The sequence below is a fragment of the Schistocerca gregaria genome, chromosome 8 (genome assembly GCF_023897955.1).
Source record: "Schistocerca gregaria isolate iqSchGreg1 chromosome 8, iqSchGreg1.2, whole genome shotgun sequence".
In the NCBI taxonomy this organism is placed as follows: domain Eukaryota; kingdom Metazoa; phylum Arthropoda; class Insecta; order Orthoptera; family Acrididae; genus Schistocerca; species Schistocerca gregaria.
The window spans coordinates 210,665,986-210,681,031 of record NC_064927.1 but is presented as its reverse complement, the minus strand read 5'-3'; the positions used below and the strand labels follow the sequence as shown (position 1 = coordinate 210,681,031).

Below are 15,046 nucleotides of genomic sequence, written 5' to 3'. Positions count from 1 at the left end.
TCCAGCTATTTTTCTGGTGCAGAAGTGACAAATTGAAGACATTCCCTCATGTTTCACCCACCACCAAGCTGAATCCTAATGAAACCATCACTCACTGGGAATTACCTAGGGCTCTTAGATCAGGAACAGCCCTAGGCCCTGAGTCAATTCACCATCACGATTCAAGACCAGTATGTTCTCCAAAGGTTACATCTCGTCAGGTTCTTCAAGCGTCTTTGACCCCAAGTTGCCTTCCACTTGCAATGACTGGGCAAGAACCCAACATCTCTCAACACTTATAGGCCGATTAGCCTGACAAACATACTTTGTAAGCTGCTTGATAACATGGTTGCCCGTAGATTATGCTGGGTTCTACATATCGGGGCCTTTTGTCCTCGATCGCTTATCAATTTGGTTTCCGTGAGGGCTGATCCACTACCACAACCGACCACCTGCTTAGCTTGGAAGCAGCAATCTGACAGGCTTTTTCTAAACGTCAGTATATGACACCATTTGGCTTCATTACATTTTACTCAGCCTCCATGACTGGGACTTTTTATTTATCAGTTTTCATCCCACCAGTTGCTCTGGGTTAGAGTCAGCACTTCTCTGAAGTCCCCATGGGTCCAAGAGAACAGCATCCCATTGGGCTCTGTGCTGAGTATCATTCTTTTCCTCATTGCAGTTAATGGGTCAGTGACCTCTGGGGGGGGGGGGGGGGGGGGGGCACTGGTCTTCCCTGCTGCTGAATGCAAGGTGATATCCAGCAGGCCTTTGTGTGGGCTCTTTCCCTTGGTTTCCAGTTCTTGCATACAAAATAGTAGGTCATGTATTTCTCCCATCGTACGTCGGTCCACCCTGACCCAAAACTCTGCTTAGATACCCAGCACCTGCACATTGTAGCACGGTCCCCAGCTCTGTTAATTGGGCCTCCTTTTTTTATAAAAAGCTGATCTGGCTGTCCCATATTTGTCACCTGAAGATTAGCTGCACTCTGAGGCTTAATGCTCTCTGCTTCCTTGGCCACACGTGTTGGTGTGCAGATCATGCTACCTATTTCCATATTTACAAGGCACTGGTTCCATCCCGACTGGACTATGGTTGCCAGATTTATGACTCGGCAGCTCCATCAGCTCTAAAAGTATTAAACCCAGTCCACTATCATGGCATGTGTCTTTCGGATTAGTCCCATAGACAATCTCCTTGCTGAAGTGGGGATCTTTCCCCCTTTCCCCCTTCAGCTTCAATGGTACCAGCTCTTGTTCTACGCAATCGCCATTTGACGATTTCCTGATCATCCCACATGTACCATTTTCATCACATATGAGGGGTGTCATCCTGCTGTTATCCTCCTTCAGGTAGGACTACAGATTGGAATACTCCTCACTTTCCATTGCTCAGATCTTCATCTGCCCTCCCCAGATTGTGCTCCCTGTGTTTTCTTATGCACTCTCCCTTGGATGGTGCCCAGGTCAGAGATGAGGTCCAGTCTTTCAATCTCTACCAAGGTCCTGACACCATTGTTCCTCCATAACATTTCGGTGTCTGTTATGTGCAGTCCTTCAAGAGTTCCAGGATGCTACCATCTTTTACACAGAAGGGTTTTAAATTGTGACTCATACATGATATGCTTTTACATCTCCTGCCAGTATGAAATGCCATTTGCTGCCAGAAACACGTCTTGTGTTTACATCAGAGTGGATAGCCGTTGGTAGAGCCCTCAGTTTTATTAAATGGGCTCTGTTTGACCATTTTTTAGTATGTACTGATTCAGTGAGCAGTCTTTAGACTATTGACTAACGTTGTTCTTGTCACACTTTGGCCTCCACTATTCATGATCTTCATCGTGCTGCCTGCTCAATTTTGTTCCTCCGGGTCCCATATCATACGGGGTGCTGATAACCTCACACCATAAGTGCCTCCCTCCCCCTCCCCCCCCCCCCACTCCTACACACACACACACACACACACACACACACACACACACACACACACACACACACACACACACACACACACACACACACACCATCACCATGTGGGTGTCCCAGGGAGTGAACTGGCTGACCGTTTGGCTAGATGAGCACTTACTCCCTGTTCATTTTGCCAATCTCAGGTGCAGATTTGCGGGTGCACACGAGATCTCTGCCCTATCTAATAAACTCTGCACAATCAAGGAGACTACTGCAGCACGGTGCTCTTCATTCCTCCACTCTCAGAAGAATGTAATTCCATCTTCTGGTGGAGTATGGGACTACAGCTGCTCAATGTTCAATAAAAACAATACCAGTCACCATTGTATAGGGGTCAATCCAAATGAAGTGGTCCAATAAAAATTAAGTTGGTTGCAACCATCACTGGACCACTTCATATGGATTGACCCATAGGTTTATTTCTAGGCAACCAGTTTCAGTGTTACTCTACGTTATCTTCAGGCCAAAACTGCTCCAAACCAGTAACCTTCGTGATATAAGTATATCAGTGCCTTTAACTGGTCTTGTGATTCCCGACGGGGTCAGGGATTTTCTCTGCCTTGTGATGGCTGGGTGTTGTGTGACGTCCTTAGGTTAGTTAGGTTTAAGTATTTCGAAGTTCTAGGGGACTGATGACCTCAGATGTTAAGTCCCATAGTGCTCAGAGCCATTTGAACCATTTTTTAACTGGTCTTGTAATAGCTATTAGGACATCTGTGCTCGTTGGACAACAGTCAGTATAGTAGATACTCTTGACTTTTACTATTGACAGTGCAAAAGATATCCATTATGATTTTAGACTTCTCAGTTTTACTGTTATGAATCCCCAAACTAGATCAGAAACCATTCTCAGTGGATGTCTCCATGTCTGGGTGCTGTTCTCTTGGATTAAGGGCTGATGATATCATTGTTAGGTCCCTTACACCCCTCCTCCCTCCCCCTCCCCCAAAACAGAAAAATCAACCAACCAACCATCTCCAAGAACCTTGTCGTCATGGAGACCTTAAATCCTAATAATCCTGTGTGGCGATTCTTCAGGAAAACTGAGAGTTCTCAGGGAGTTAAATTTTACTATAAAATCAAGAAAACCCCAGGGGATTTAGAGTTTTCAACTGAGCAGTGTAATTTAATTTTATTGAGCTTCATCAACCACAAATTTTAAAATGCCAATATTTCAAAGAGTACTATTTATATGAATTTGGCCCCAATCATGGAACAACTCCGTTTTTGTCGGTATTTCAAAGAAACATCAAAGGGCTTTGTAGTCAGTAGATAAGGTGACCACACATTGCCACAAACGTAGTTTTGTTTCTCGTTTCAAAACTCGAGGCAGGCTGGTTGTCGTGTCTACTTCCCGATATAGTGGGGTTCTTGACTTTAAGGAACTTTACCGTCAAGCAATACATTTACGGATGTATTTGCGTACAATTTTATACCTTATTTAAAATTTACTAATTTCAAAATATGTGAAGTCTTATAGCCCGCCAACTTGTTTTGTGTATTCCTTTTTGTTTTGCAGTGACAAAATATACTTAATTCACGCTCAGAACTGCAAATACACCAGCCGCAATCCCTGCATCATATATGTTTGCATCTGCTACATGCGACTTAAACTGAAAGTTGTCTTGAATGTGTATGCATCATACTGTAAATATTGGCCAGTGTTGGCACCTGTGAGTGGTCAAAGGGGACAGAGACTTGCGGTGTAAACAAGTTTATTGTTAAATAATGGATTACTTGAAGTTAATATGCTCAGTGATTAAATGTTATTATCTCATTAAACTGTTACAGGAAAGGTGAAATAAAAATATTGTTTTCAGTGTAACATTTATTGTGTGTTCACCAGGTGTGTTCACAGCCAAATTTAGCAAATATGCTGAAGTCAACGTAAAAATGCACTACACATCTCATGTAAACTAAAATAGATAAAGCAGGTTACTGTACATAAACACCAAACTAGCAAGATCCGCGTTCACATGATATCTCAACTTGTCTATTTAAATCTCATTCATGCTGATTTGAACTAACCTTACTTTTTTCCTTATAAATGTTTCAAAAGTTTATTCAAATTATTGATATTAAAAGATCTTTATATAGTTCCATGTTAATGAAAGAGAGGCAGACACATTTCAAGGTTATGGTTCTGCGGCTGTGTATACACTGAGCTTGAAATATGTTTTCAAAGTATATTTTCGGTTGCTGCTTGTATACACTGCTTCGAAACTCTTTTGAAATACAGTAACAAATATCCGTAGCAATGACAGTAGCCCGTGCAGGATAGGTGGGGGGGCGTATTCATTCTGGAAGGGCAAGCTGACAGTGTCTGCAACCTTTTGGCTGGTCGGCGATGTCAGAATTGAGGCGCAATCTTTCTCAAAACAATACAATTTTACAGAAACAGTTCAGTAAAAAAAAAAAAAAAAAAGGGGGGTTTTCACTTTTTTTATATCTTTATATATCAGGTTCATGTTGGCGTCCCTTCATTTTGTGAATGATCATAGTTATTGCGATATTTACGTGAAAGTAAGACACTGCGCAAAATTCAAAAAGGTTTGTAATGGAAAATAGGGGTCGCTATGATTTTGCATATTACATAAGATGATGTAGGGTGTGAAATTTAGCTAACATATTGAATTTTTCTTTAGACTTGACTTGAGGTCTGTATCTGTCATCAAGCTCGGGAAAATTTATCTGACGTTGCAGACTCATTTGCGATCACGCTGCGCCAGTGATATAAAGCCAGAGTGAAATATTCACAACATTCCTCATATTTCATAAATGGTTTGAAATATTGAAATGAGGTTTTGGTAAATGTAGCACGCAAAGAGGAAAGTTTTTTTGTGATATGGTTATTATACAAAACCTCATTATCTACCGTGTTACTCCATCAACTACAGACATTTTCGATGAAAGAACGCAATTTTTTAAAGGCGAAACAAGAAATTCTATGGGTTTTGGAACAACATAAGTGAAGACATTAGACGTTTATTTTGTACCAAAAATATGTTTTTTCATAAGCTATTCGTCTACATTTTCCTTAGTTACTCACTTAATAAACCACTTTGTCAGAATTCTTTTGCAACTGCATCTGCAGATATTAGTGAGATGAGACTGTGTAAACTCCACTGTGTTTTGGTAAAAATAAGCAAATTTTAACTTGGCAGCCCCTCGTGATGCTTCTCTGAAAGTTACAAATGGTTAATAAACAAGGCGAAAATAAATCGCTGCATTTTTGGCGTAATTTTTTTGTGACTAACCAAAACATAAGTGACAATAGATATTTTTGAATGGCCACCATGCAGGTGTGGGCGTGGAGGACTCTCACTTAATATTTACAGAAGACGTGAGTGTAGGCTTCAGTTTAGAACAGCACTTCTCATCCAGCCTGCGGCATTTTCTCAACAGCGCATGCCTGTAACCCCCACCACTACCGCTCACCCCATACGTTCCTTGTCATCTGCTTATCTATCGCATTGCATCTGGTGTACAGTTGATCCATGTTGTTTTTCCACTTGTTTTAGCAAGTTTATCTAAAAAAAATGGACTAATCAATGCAGAAGATTCTCGAGTTATTACATATTGCTCTACCATTCACCAGTCACATTCATAAGCAATCCGGAACATAATGACTCTTGAAGATTTATGCAGAATCATACCAACTGAATAAAAATTTGAGAATATGCATATATAATGTTTTCTTCATTTAGTTACCATTAAACAAACCTTCAGGACTTCCACCAATGCTCCCCTAGTTTTAGATACTATTTGGAATTCAAAGGCAGTGGATGGCATCCAAGTGAAGTTTCGAAAAATCAGAGCCGTCTTTCATATTCAGCTCCTGTAGCAAGTTATTACTGCTAGTTCTTCTCTAGTACGTTTTTGCCCACCAACAACAATGAGGCCTTTTACTTTCGTAGGTTATTAATTGTTCAGTGCCAAGTATCATTACAGTTTCCTCATCAATAGACATAAATGTAGCAGATGATACAAAAACTACACAACAAACAGCATTACAGACTTTGTGAATACACAGCAAGAAATCATTGCCACCAGTTTGGACAGAATTCAGAAACAAAGATGGAAACACTTCATGAAATGCCACAGGGAAACATGTTTAGAGGACTAATATGTTTCCAGGCATTTTTTAGCCACATGGAGGGGAATAAACATGTACAACGTGCTAAAGTGCATATCAACTGGAGTGTTTTTTCAGCCAAACATGTCAGCTGTTACTCTGTCACCTAGTACTTCAGAACGACACACTTCAGTATTCCATCTTCAAAATTTAAAGTGTCTCTCTTACCTTTAATAGCAAATCGTCCCTGCAGACTTGCGGAATTTGTAGTAAAAGATTATGTAATGACGGTAGAAATTCTCTGGTGTGTTGGAAAAGTTATGTCATAAGTCATTTCAGAAAACTGAAAAAGTTGTTACTGTAATATCAAGAATGTAAAGGTAGTGCTGTAGCTAACAAGATGCAACTTAAGTGAAATACTATAGGATATGTTCTTAAGTTTAGAATTGCACCTTACTTTAATCAACAGTTGCTTGGGCTGCTGATGAAAGCCAGTTATATTATCCTTGGTCTTGAGGAATCACTGAATAAAATTGTGGGATACACACAAATTGATGTGAATACAAGATTTAGGGTGAAGGTAAAAAAAGAGATAACAAGATACCATTCCTCCTACTTTCTTGGTCGTTTCGGAGGTACTGGCCTTTTATCTTGTTTCACTAATGTGACAAAAGACATACCAAAGGGGAAGACTCTCCAGATTTCAGTGGCTGGACCAAATGTAAATTAGCTGTTTCTAAAAGAAGATGAAGCACTTCCAGCAGAGTAGGAACTACTAGATATTCATAGCTGTGGGCTTCAGTACATGCTCCATGCTTTCAAATATGCAACCAGGCAACACATTGGAACATTGCATTATTTTTGAGATTCTTGTATAATTTGTTCAAGAATATCCCAGTCAGGAGAGTATTGTGTACTCAGTGTTCAGGCCTCACTGTTTTAGGGAAAAAAATAAATTTTGTATCTGATGACAGGAGAATTCCTCAATTGCTCAAAGAGCAAGTATCTCAAGGGTGTGAAGAAGGATAAGAATGAACCAAAGAGTGAAAGCTTCATGTTGCTGAATATTAATGAGCTATTGCTGTGTGCTAAATTTGCTTTTTTTCAAGTCGTTAGCCTGGGACATTGAACCTTTACAAACATAGTTCCAGATAGATGCTCTATTAACTCCATTTATACACACAGTTTTGATACTTACAGTAAAAACAGTATTAGTACCTTTTATGAAGCCAGAGATATTAAATAAAAAGCACATCAATCAAGTTAGCTGCTGCCAAGAAAGGGAAAAAATCTGTTACTTTAAAAAAATGAGGCTTTGGTACCCATAAAGAATTAAAGAAAACCAATTTGGATGTAAAAACTGTTGATATTCTGAAGTTTCAACAAGAACATAAGACAAGTCTTCAAAAATTTCTCATGAAACTTAATAACAGGTCATCCTTAAACTACCCGTAGACGTTTGCCATTACATTTCTTGGCCCACGTTTGATTGTGTAAAACATCAGTTTGGCAAAGTCACGTCTTGATAAGCTGCTTTGTATTTTCTCGGAAAGAAAGCACCTAAGAGGATCTGCAGCAGATAATGTAATGCGTGAATTCAAGGATCTGACTTCTCTACCACATATTATCAATTCTTTTAAAGAATACAGGTGTTCTTAAAGAAGGTTGATGATTTCAGGTTGGATATTCCTAATTACAAATATCAAAATTTGATGGCTGTCATGAAATTAGTTTGCAGTCTTTTCCCATGGAAATGCTAACGTTGAAAGGAACTCTTGGAAAACATGGGGGAGTAATCAGTTTTTATGCACAGGCAAACATATGGTGCTCTGTCCAATAGAAAAGGCATTGGCAACCTGGATATTCCAAAATCCCTTAGTCAGTGCACAAGGGATGTGCACACACACACACACACACACACACACACACACACACACACACACACACACACACACACACACAATGTAGAATATTGTTATCATCTCAAAGGACAAAACCTTGGAGAAGGAGAAGGTCAGAGCATTTTAGAAAAACGGAAAAAAGGTACTTGGAAATGAAAGGATTGGAAACAAAGTGTTTGAAAATAAGAACAAACAAAGGCTTTAAAAAATTTGGTAATTGCATTGTGACATTGTATTTGTTTCATAAATAGTGAAATTATCTGAAAAAACTCAAATTTTTGTTCCTCTACTAAATTTCTAAATAGACATTTTGTGCGTTTCAAGTTGGGAATTGAATCTTTCAAGAAATCCTTGGGACCAGCATAAATGAAACATTTAAATTATAAGTAATGTGTAAGTACACATAATTTGTTATTGAACATACTATTCAGTTTTGTATCAAACTGTATAAACTTGTTTAATTTTATATAGATTTTTATCAATTTAATAGTTTTGGTTTTGTTGTGAGTGGCCTTCTATCAGCAATTTTTAACCACTTCATTGTAAACCACCTATAATAATATTGTTTTTCCCTAAACTGTAGGTATCACAACACTTCAAACACTTTTTTAATGCTGTAAAGTTCCATTCCCTTGTAGGCAATAACCATTGCTTATTAATTTCTATAGTGATGATTTATTAGAAAGAAATGAATACATTCACCTGGAAATTTGTAACATGAGGGCATTTTGAAAAGTAAAGATACAATGGCTCGCAGTCCTTGAATAGAACATTTATTTAGAAAATGTCAGTTACATCTTATTAACTGGATTATTTGTTATTTTTCGACATAATCACCCCCATTATCCAAACATTTTTTAAGTCTGTGCACAAGCTTTTGTATCCCACAGTCATAGCAGGTTGCTTCATCTTTGATCTCTTCATCGTCGTTGAATGATTTTCCACCAAGATGTGACTTCAGGTAACAGAAGACATGGAAGTCGGTGGGCGCAAGGTCGGGGCTGTATGGCGGATGGTCCAATACGTCCCATTTGAATTGTTTGAGTAGTGCTTTGGTTACAAGCGCTGTGTGAGGCCAAGCGTTGTCATGAAGCAAGCGGACTCCACTTGTCAGCATTCCCTTGCATTTGTTTTTAATTGTCCTTCGAAGATGTTTCAAAGTCTGGCAATATGCTGTAGCATTAATTGTTGTTCCAGGAGGCATAAATTCCAACAGAAGAATGCCTTGTCTGTCCCAAAAATAGAAGACATGATTTTCTTTGCTGAAATTGATGTTTCGCATTTCTTGGCTTTTTGTGAATTTGAATGGCGCCATTGCATTGATTGTTGCTTGGATTCAGGTGTATGGTGATAAAGCCACATCTCGTCACCTGGCCCAATATGATCAAGGAACTCATCACCTGCTTCAGTGTAGCGTGTGAGGAAGTCGAGTCCAAAGCCCATCCTTTTCTTTTTTTGTTCTTCCATTAACAGTTTTGGAACCCAGCGTGCACACAATTTCCTGTACCCTAACTTGACAGTCACAATGTCATAGAGAGTTGTCATTGACATGTCCAGTATGATCTGAAGCAATTCTTTGAATGTGAGACTATTTGCACGAATTGTGTCCTCTGTTCTCCGAAGAAGGGCATCAAAGATCACAGATGGCCGACTGTAGTAACCAAAACCAATTGCGGGAACGCCTTGGGCTGCAGATCGGAGCCGCCAGGCGGGGCAGCTGCCGGCGGTGGAGCACGCACCACCGGGTAAACACAAGGACGAGTTGGACGACAGACCAACGACAAATGACAACAACCGACCACGACCGACTATGACCGACACAACAAGGAAGAGATAAACAACGGAGGCTTGTGGAAACCACAACACCAAACACCAACAGTAAATCCACTCGGAACCAGAACCAGGCAAATCTCAACAACCATCAACGACCAGAATGCAGTACCGCCGAGATAGAAATGAAATCCAGAGCGAGTACCAGACTGACTGGACTAGGGCAGAGCGGGTCCCTACATATGAAACCGGAGGGAGCGGCTATTGGCCGCTGTCTGCACGTGGCGTAGCAGTGGTGCCCTCGCTGCGCGGAATACCTGCCGCGGAGCCGGACCCCTCTATGGGCTGACCACGTCCATTTGTTCTGGCGCGTGTTCGACTTCTGCGGCGGAAGGTACTAGAGCCGACCTGTTTTTTGTTCGTCATGAACATCGGTCCTACCTTCAGAGAAATAACGACACCATTTCGTTACATTTTGTCGATTCACAATGTCCCCATAAACAGAACCATTTCTTTGTGAGTATCCACTGGTCACTGACCTTTTGCATGAAGAAAACATATGATGGAGTGCACTCCGCATTTGGCTAGATTCTGAATCGCCGCAGTCATTTTAAACACGACCTACTCCAGCCAGAGGCAACGTTCAACTGCTGAACAACTGCGAACTAAGGGTTCAAGGTTAACACCTGTGTTGCCAACTTGCTCGCCAAAACTCTTCTGTTACTCTGATGTACGGTGTATCTTTACTTTCCAAAATACTCTCGCACTTGCCTGGAATTCTCGCGGCTGTTTCCCCCTCCCCAAGTTTGAGTAGCCACTCTGTTTCCCTCCTTTTTGTTTAATAATAATGTTTTGCCTGTACAAAGAACTTAATAACTGGAAATCTTTTTTATGTTGTATAATGACTATTACATTTTCCACATATCATGTTCAATAACAATTAAATTAAAATCAAAACAGACATCATACTGGTAGGGGATATCACTTTAACTAGAACTAGCATTAACTAAAAATATTGTGCACTTTTTTAGTTGCAGAGATGACTGCAAGGATACGTTCATTGCAGAGACACATGGAGCAGTTTCCTCGTGACAAAAAGAATAAAGTTGTGCTCAAAGAGATGATAGACAGGAGGAAGAAACGGTTAAAGTTTTTGCGAGCCAAGGATTACAAGCGGTTTGAATGGTTGTTAGAAAAGCTCCAGCTTGAATACAGGCCACCTCCAGAGTGAGTAATTTTTTGTATATTGAGTCTAAGTATTTCTTTATAGATTGAAGAGCCAAAGAAACTGGTACACCTGCCTAAAATTGTGTAGGCCCCTCACGAGCACGCAGAAGTGCCGCAACACAATGTGGCATGGACTTGACTAATGTCTGAAGTAGTGTTGGAGGGTATTGACACTATGAATCCTACAGAGCTGTCCATAAAACCGTAAGAGTACAAGGGGGTTGAGATTTCATCCGAAAACAGGCAAACATCGCAAGGCATCCCAGATATGCTGAATAATGTTCATGTCTGGGGTGTTTGGTGGCTGGCGGAAGTGTTTAAACTCAGAAGAGTGTTCCTGGACCCACTCTTTAGCAATTCTGGATGTGTGGAGTGTTGCACTGTCCTGCTGGAATTGTCCAAGTCCTTTGGAATGCACAATGGACATAAATAGATGCAGGTGATCAGACAGTATGCTCAAGTATGTGTCATATGTCAGAGTCATATCTAGCTGTATCGGGGATCTCATATCACTCCAACTGCACGTGCCCCACACCATTACAGAGCCTCCACCAGCTTGAAAAGTCCCTTGCTGACATGCAGGGTCCATGGATTCATGAAGTTGCCTCTATACCCGTACATGTTTGCGTTCATTCACTCAATACAATTTGAAATGAGACTCATCTGACCAGGCAACGTGTTTCCAGTTATCAACAGTCCAATGTCGGTGTTGATGGGCCCAGGCGAGGTGTAAAGCTTTGTGTTGTGCAGTCATAAAGGGTACACGAGTGGCCATTTGGCTCCGATAGTCCATATCAGCTTGTTTCGTTGAATGGTTCACACACTGACACTTTCTGATGGCCCAGCATTGAAATCTGCAGCAATTTGTGGAAGGGTTGCATTTATGTCATGTTAAATGATTCTCTTTATTCGTCTTTGATCCCGTTCTTGCAGGATCTTTCTGTGGCTACAGCAATGTCGGAGATTTGATGTTGTACCAGATTCCTGATATTCACAGTACACTCGTGATTCGGTTTTACGGAAAAATCCTCACATCATCGCTACTTCAGCCACCGCTCTTGCGCCGACTAACACCACATACAAACTGACTTAAATTCGATAACCTGCCATTGTAGCAGCTGTAAGCGAGCTAACAACTGTGCCAGTCACTTGATGTCTTATATAGGCTTTGTCAACTGCAGTGCCATATTATGCCTATTTACATATCTCTGTATTTGAATATGCATACTTCTTTGGCACTTCAGCATAGAAGCCTGGCATATTTGCAGAACTACCTGCTTAAAACTACCACTTCATTAGTACAAGTAAATTGTTTAATCAACAACTTGTTTCAACTTTATAAAGCTTATAGGGAATTTCAACATACAAACAATGATCATTGTTATCCCTCGTCATCAAAATAGGTAGGGTGTGTGATATGTCCCTCCTTTCTAATCTTCCCAACGTCTCTCTCTCTCTCTCTCTCTCTCTCTCTCTCTCTCTCTCTCTCTCTCTCTCATCCTTTTCAAAGAAACTAGCAATAGTATTTTTCCCCACTTTCAAATGTGCCCCTTGGCAGCACTGAGTTTTTACAACCTGAAGGTAGGTATGAGTCAGGTATTGTTTCATCCTCATTTTATAGTTATCCAAATTGAAGTTTCATTTTGAGAGTAGTGTTAATATAATTCCGACACCCAGTGTTTTGTATCTATACGTGTTACAGATTAAAGCCCCCACTTTTCTGACTAAGGCTAATCTCAGAAACTACTGTAGAGATTTTGATACGGTTTTCACTAATAGATAGACTGATTCACTAGGAAGGTTTGTGTTTATATGAGTAATTCATAATTGTGGTAAAGATGAGAGTATATGTGTGGTGTTTGTCCTACAATGCCTATACACACACACACTTTCCTCCAATACTAAATTAGTGATCCCTTGGTATCACAGAACGTTTCCTATCAATTGATCCTTTCTTTTATTCAAGTTATGTCACGAATTTATTCTCTCCCCGGTTCTGTTCAGTACCTTCTCCTTAGGTATGAGATCTACTCATCTAATCTTCAGCATTTTTCGGTGGCATGACATTTCAAAAGCCTCTATTCTATCTTACTGTCTAAACTCTTTGTCATCCATTTTTCATTTCCAAACATGGCTGCACTACAGACAGATACCTTCATAAAAGATTACCTAACATCTAAATCTATATTCAATGTTAGCAAATTTCTAGTCTTCAGAAATGCTTTTCTAACCATTGCCAGGCTACATTTTATATCCTCTTTATTTTGCCCATCGGTTATTCTGATGTCCAAACAGTAAAACTTGTCTACCAATATTAGTGTCTCTTATCCCAATCTAATTCCCTCAGCATCTCCTGATTTATTTCGACTTCATTCCATTACCCTTGTTTTGCTTTTGTTGATGTTCATCTTACATCCTCTTTTCAAAATTCCGTCCATTCTATTCAACTGTTCTTCCAAGTTATTTGCTGTCTTGAATTACAGTTTCATCAGTATACCTCAGAGTTCTTATTTCTTCTCCCTAAACTTTAATTCCTACTCCACATTTTTGTTTTCTTTTAATGGTTGCTCAATGCACAGAATGAATGACATTGGGGTTAGGCCACAACCCTGTGTCAATCCCTTCTCAACCAGCGCTTCACTTTTGCATCCTTCAACTCCTACAAATGCTGTCTGGTTTCTGTACAAATTTTAAATAGCTTGTTGCCCCTTGTATTTTGTGCCTGCTACCTCCAGAATTTCAAAGAGAGTATTCCAGTTCTAGCAGCCAGTATTTGGTGGGAAAAGCAGGAAACAGCTGCTCCAACACCAGAGAACAGTGAAGTCTGACTAGAATATATACATAATTTATTTATTCATCTGTATGTGAAGACTAATCTCAGGAGCAGCTGTAAGGATTTTGATATGGTCGTCACTGATATAATGATTCACAATGAATGTTGGAGTGTATAATCTATTATTACTATACCAGACAAGTCATCTGGCCATAGGTACTTAGTGCTACCTGTGTGAAGCCAGCTTGAGTCATTAGTCATTTTATAATTTTAAAGTAATTAATGTCAATCAGCAGTGACAACTTTCTACCCCATTTTGATAATTTTAACCAAAGTCAAACATCTAAGTTATATTTAGAGTGCAACTTTTGGTGTGCCATTGAGATTTGAATATTGTTTATATCAAAGAAGACCAGATGTATATCAATAATTTTTTTGGAAAATACAAGTTATTGTGGAAGTCAATGAGAAAAGAATCGTTATGGTATATTTGTGCTCCATTTAAGTAATGGTCATTTCACCTTACAGCTTCTTCTATCGAGTAACACGTAAGGATTCATTACGTAAGCTGACAGCACAACACTGCACCCACATACGGAGGCAACGCCTGTACGAACTGCGCCGGAGTTTTGAGGAGCAAAAGCCAATATTCCTACAAGAAAAAGCAGAAAAGTTGTCCTGGATTCGACAACAAGAACTGGAATGTGGTGTGGAGCCTTCTGTTTCAGAAGAAGATATTCTGAAGGTTCAGCAGCAACTGAAGGAGCTTGAGGCAGCTAGAGCAGTGAAAGATGCCCAACAACAAAAAACAGACAAAGCCACATAAGGCACCCTGCTGTTGGTTGCCTGTAAAAATGTTACATGTACTCCAGATGTTGTTTGCATGGTTTGTGTGTACACAACAACAAATAAAATAGAATTCATTAACCAAAGACTGTGTTTTATTGGCAAGACACTTAGAAAATGTAACAGACCTTCCGTCCTCTTTTAGAATACTGCTGCACAGTATGGGATCCTTACCAGATAGGGTTGATGGAGTACATCCAAAAAGTTCAAAGAAGGGCAGCACATTTTGTATTATTGTGAATTGTGGCAGAGAGTGTCGCAGAAATCATACAGGATTTGGGATGGAAATCGTTAAAAGAAAGGCATTTTGCATTGCGTTTTCTCGAAATTACAATCACCAACTTTCTCCTCTGAACGCGAAAATATTTTGTTGACACCGACCCACACAGGGAGGAACGATCACGACGATAAAATAAGGGAAATCGGAGCTCATGTGGAAAGATATAGGTGTTCCTTCTTTCCACACGCTATACAAGATTGGAATAATAGAGAATTGTGAAGG

The 15,046-nt window shown here is 40.0% G+C and overlaps 1 protein-coding gene across 1 annotated transcript in view; it reads left to right on the top strand.

The window, feature by feature from the left end:
* Positions 1-14,630, top strand: part of LOC126284146 (28S ribosomal protein S15, mitochondrial) — a 35,524-nt gene extending 20,894 nt beyond the window's left edge. The window contains exons 3-4 of the mRNA XM_049982864.1: positions 10,730-10,925; positions 14,227-14,630. Coding sequence (XP_049838821.1) covers positions 10,730-10,925; positions 14,227-14,524 — 494 coding nt within the window. The 3' untranslated portion in view covers positions 14,525-14,630. The remainder of the gene's footprint in view (positions 1-10,729; positions 10,926-14,226) is intronic.
* Positions 14,631-15,046: the final 416 nt, after the last annotated feature.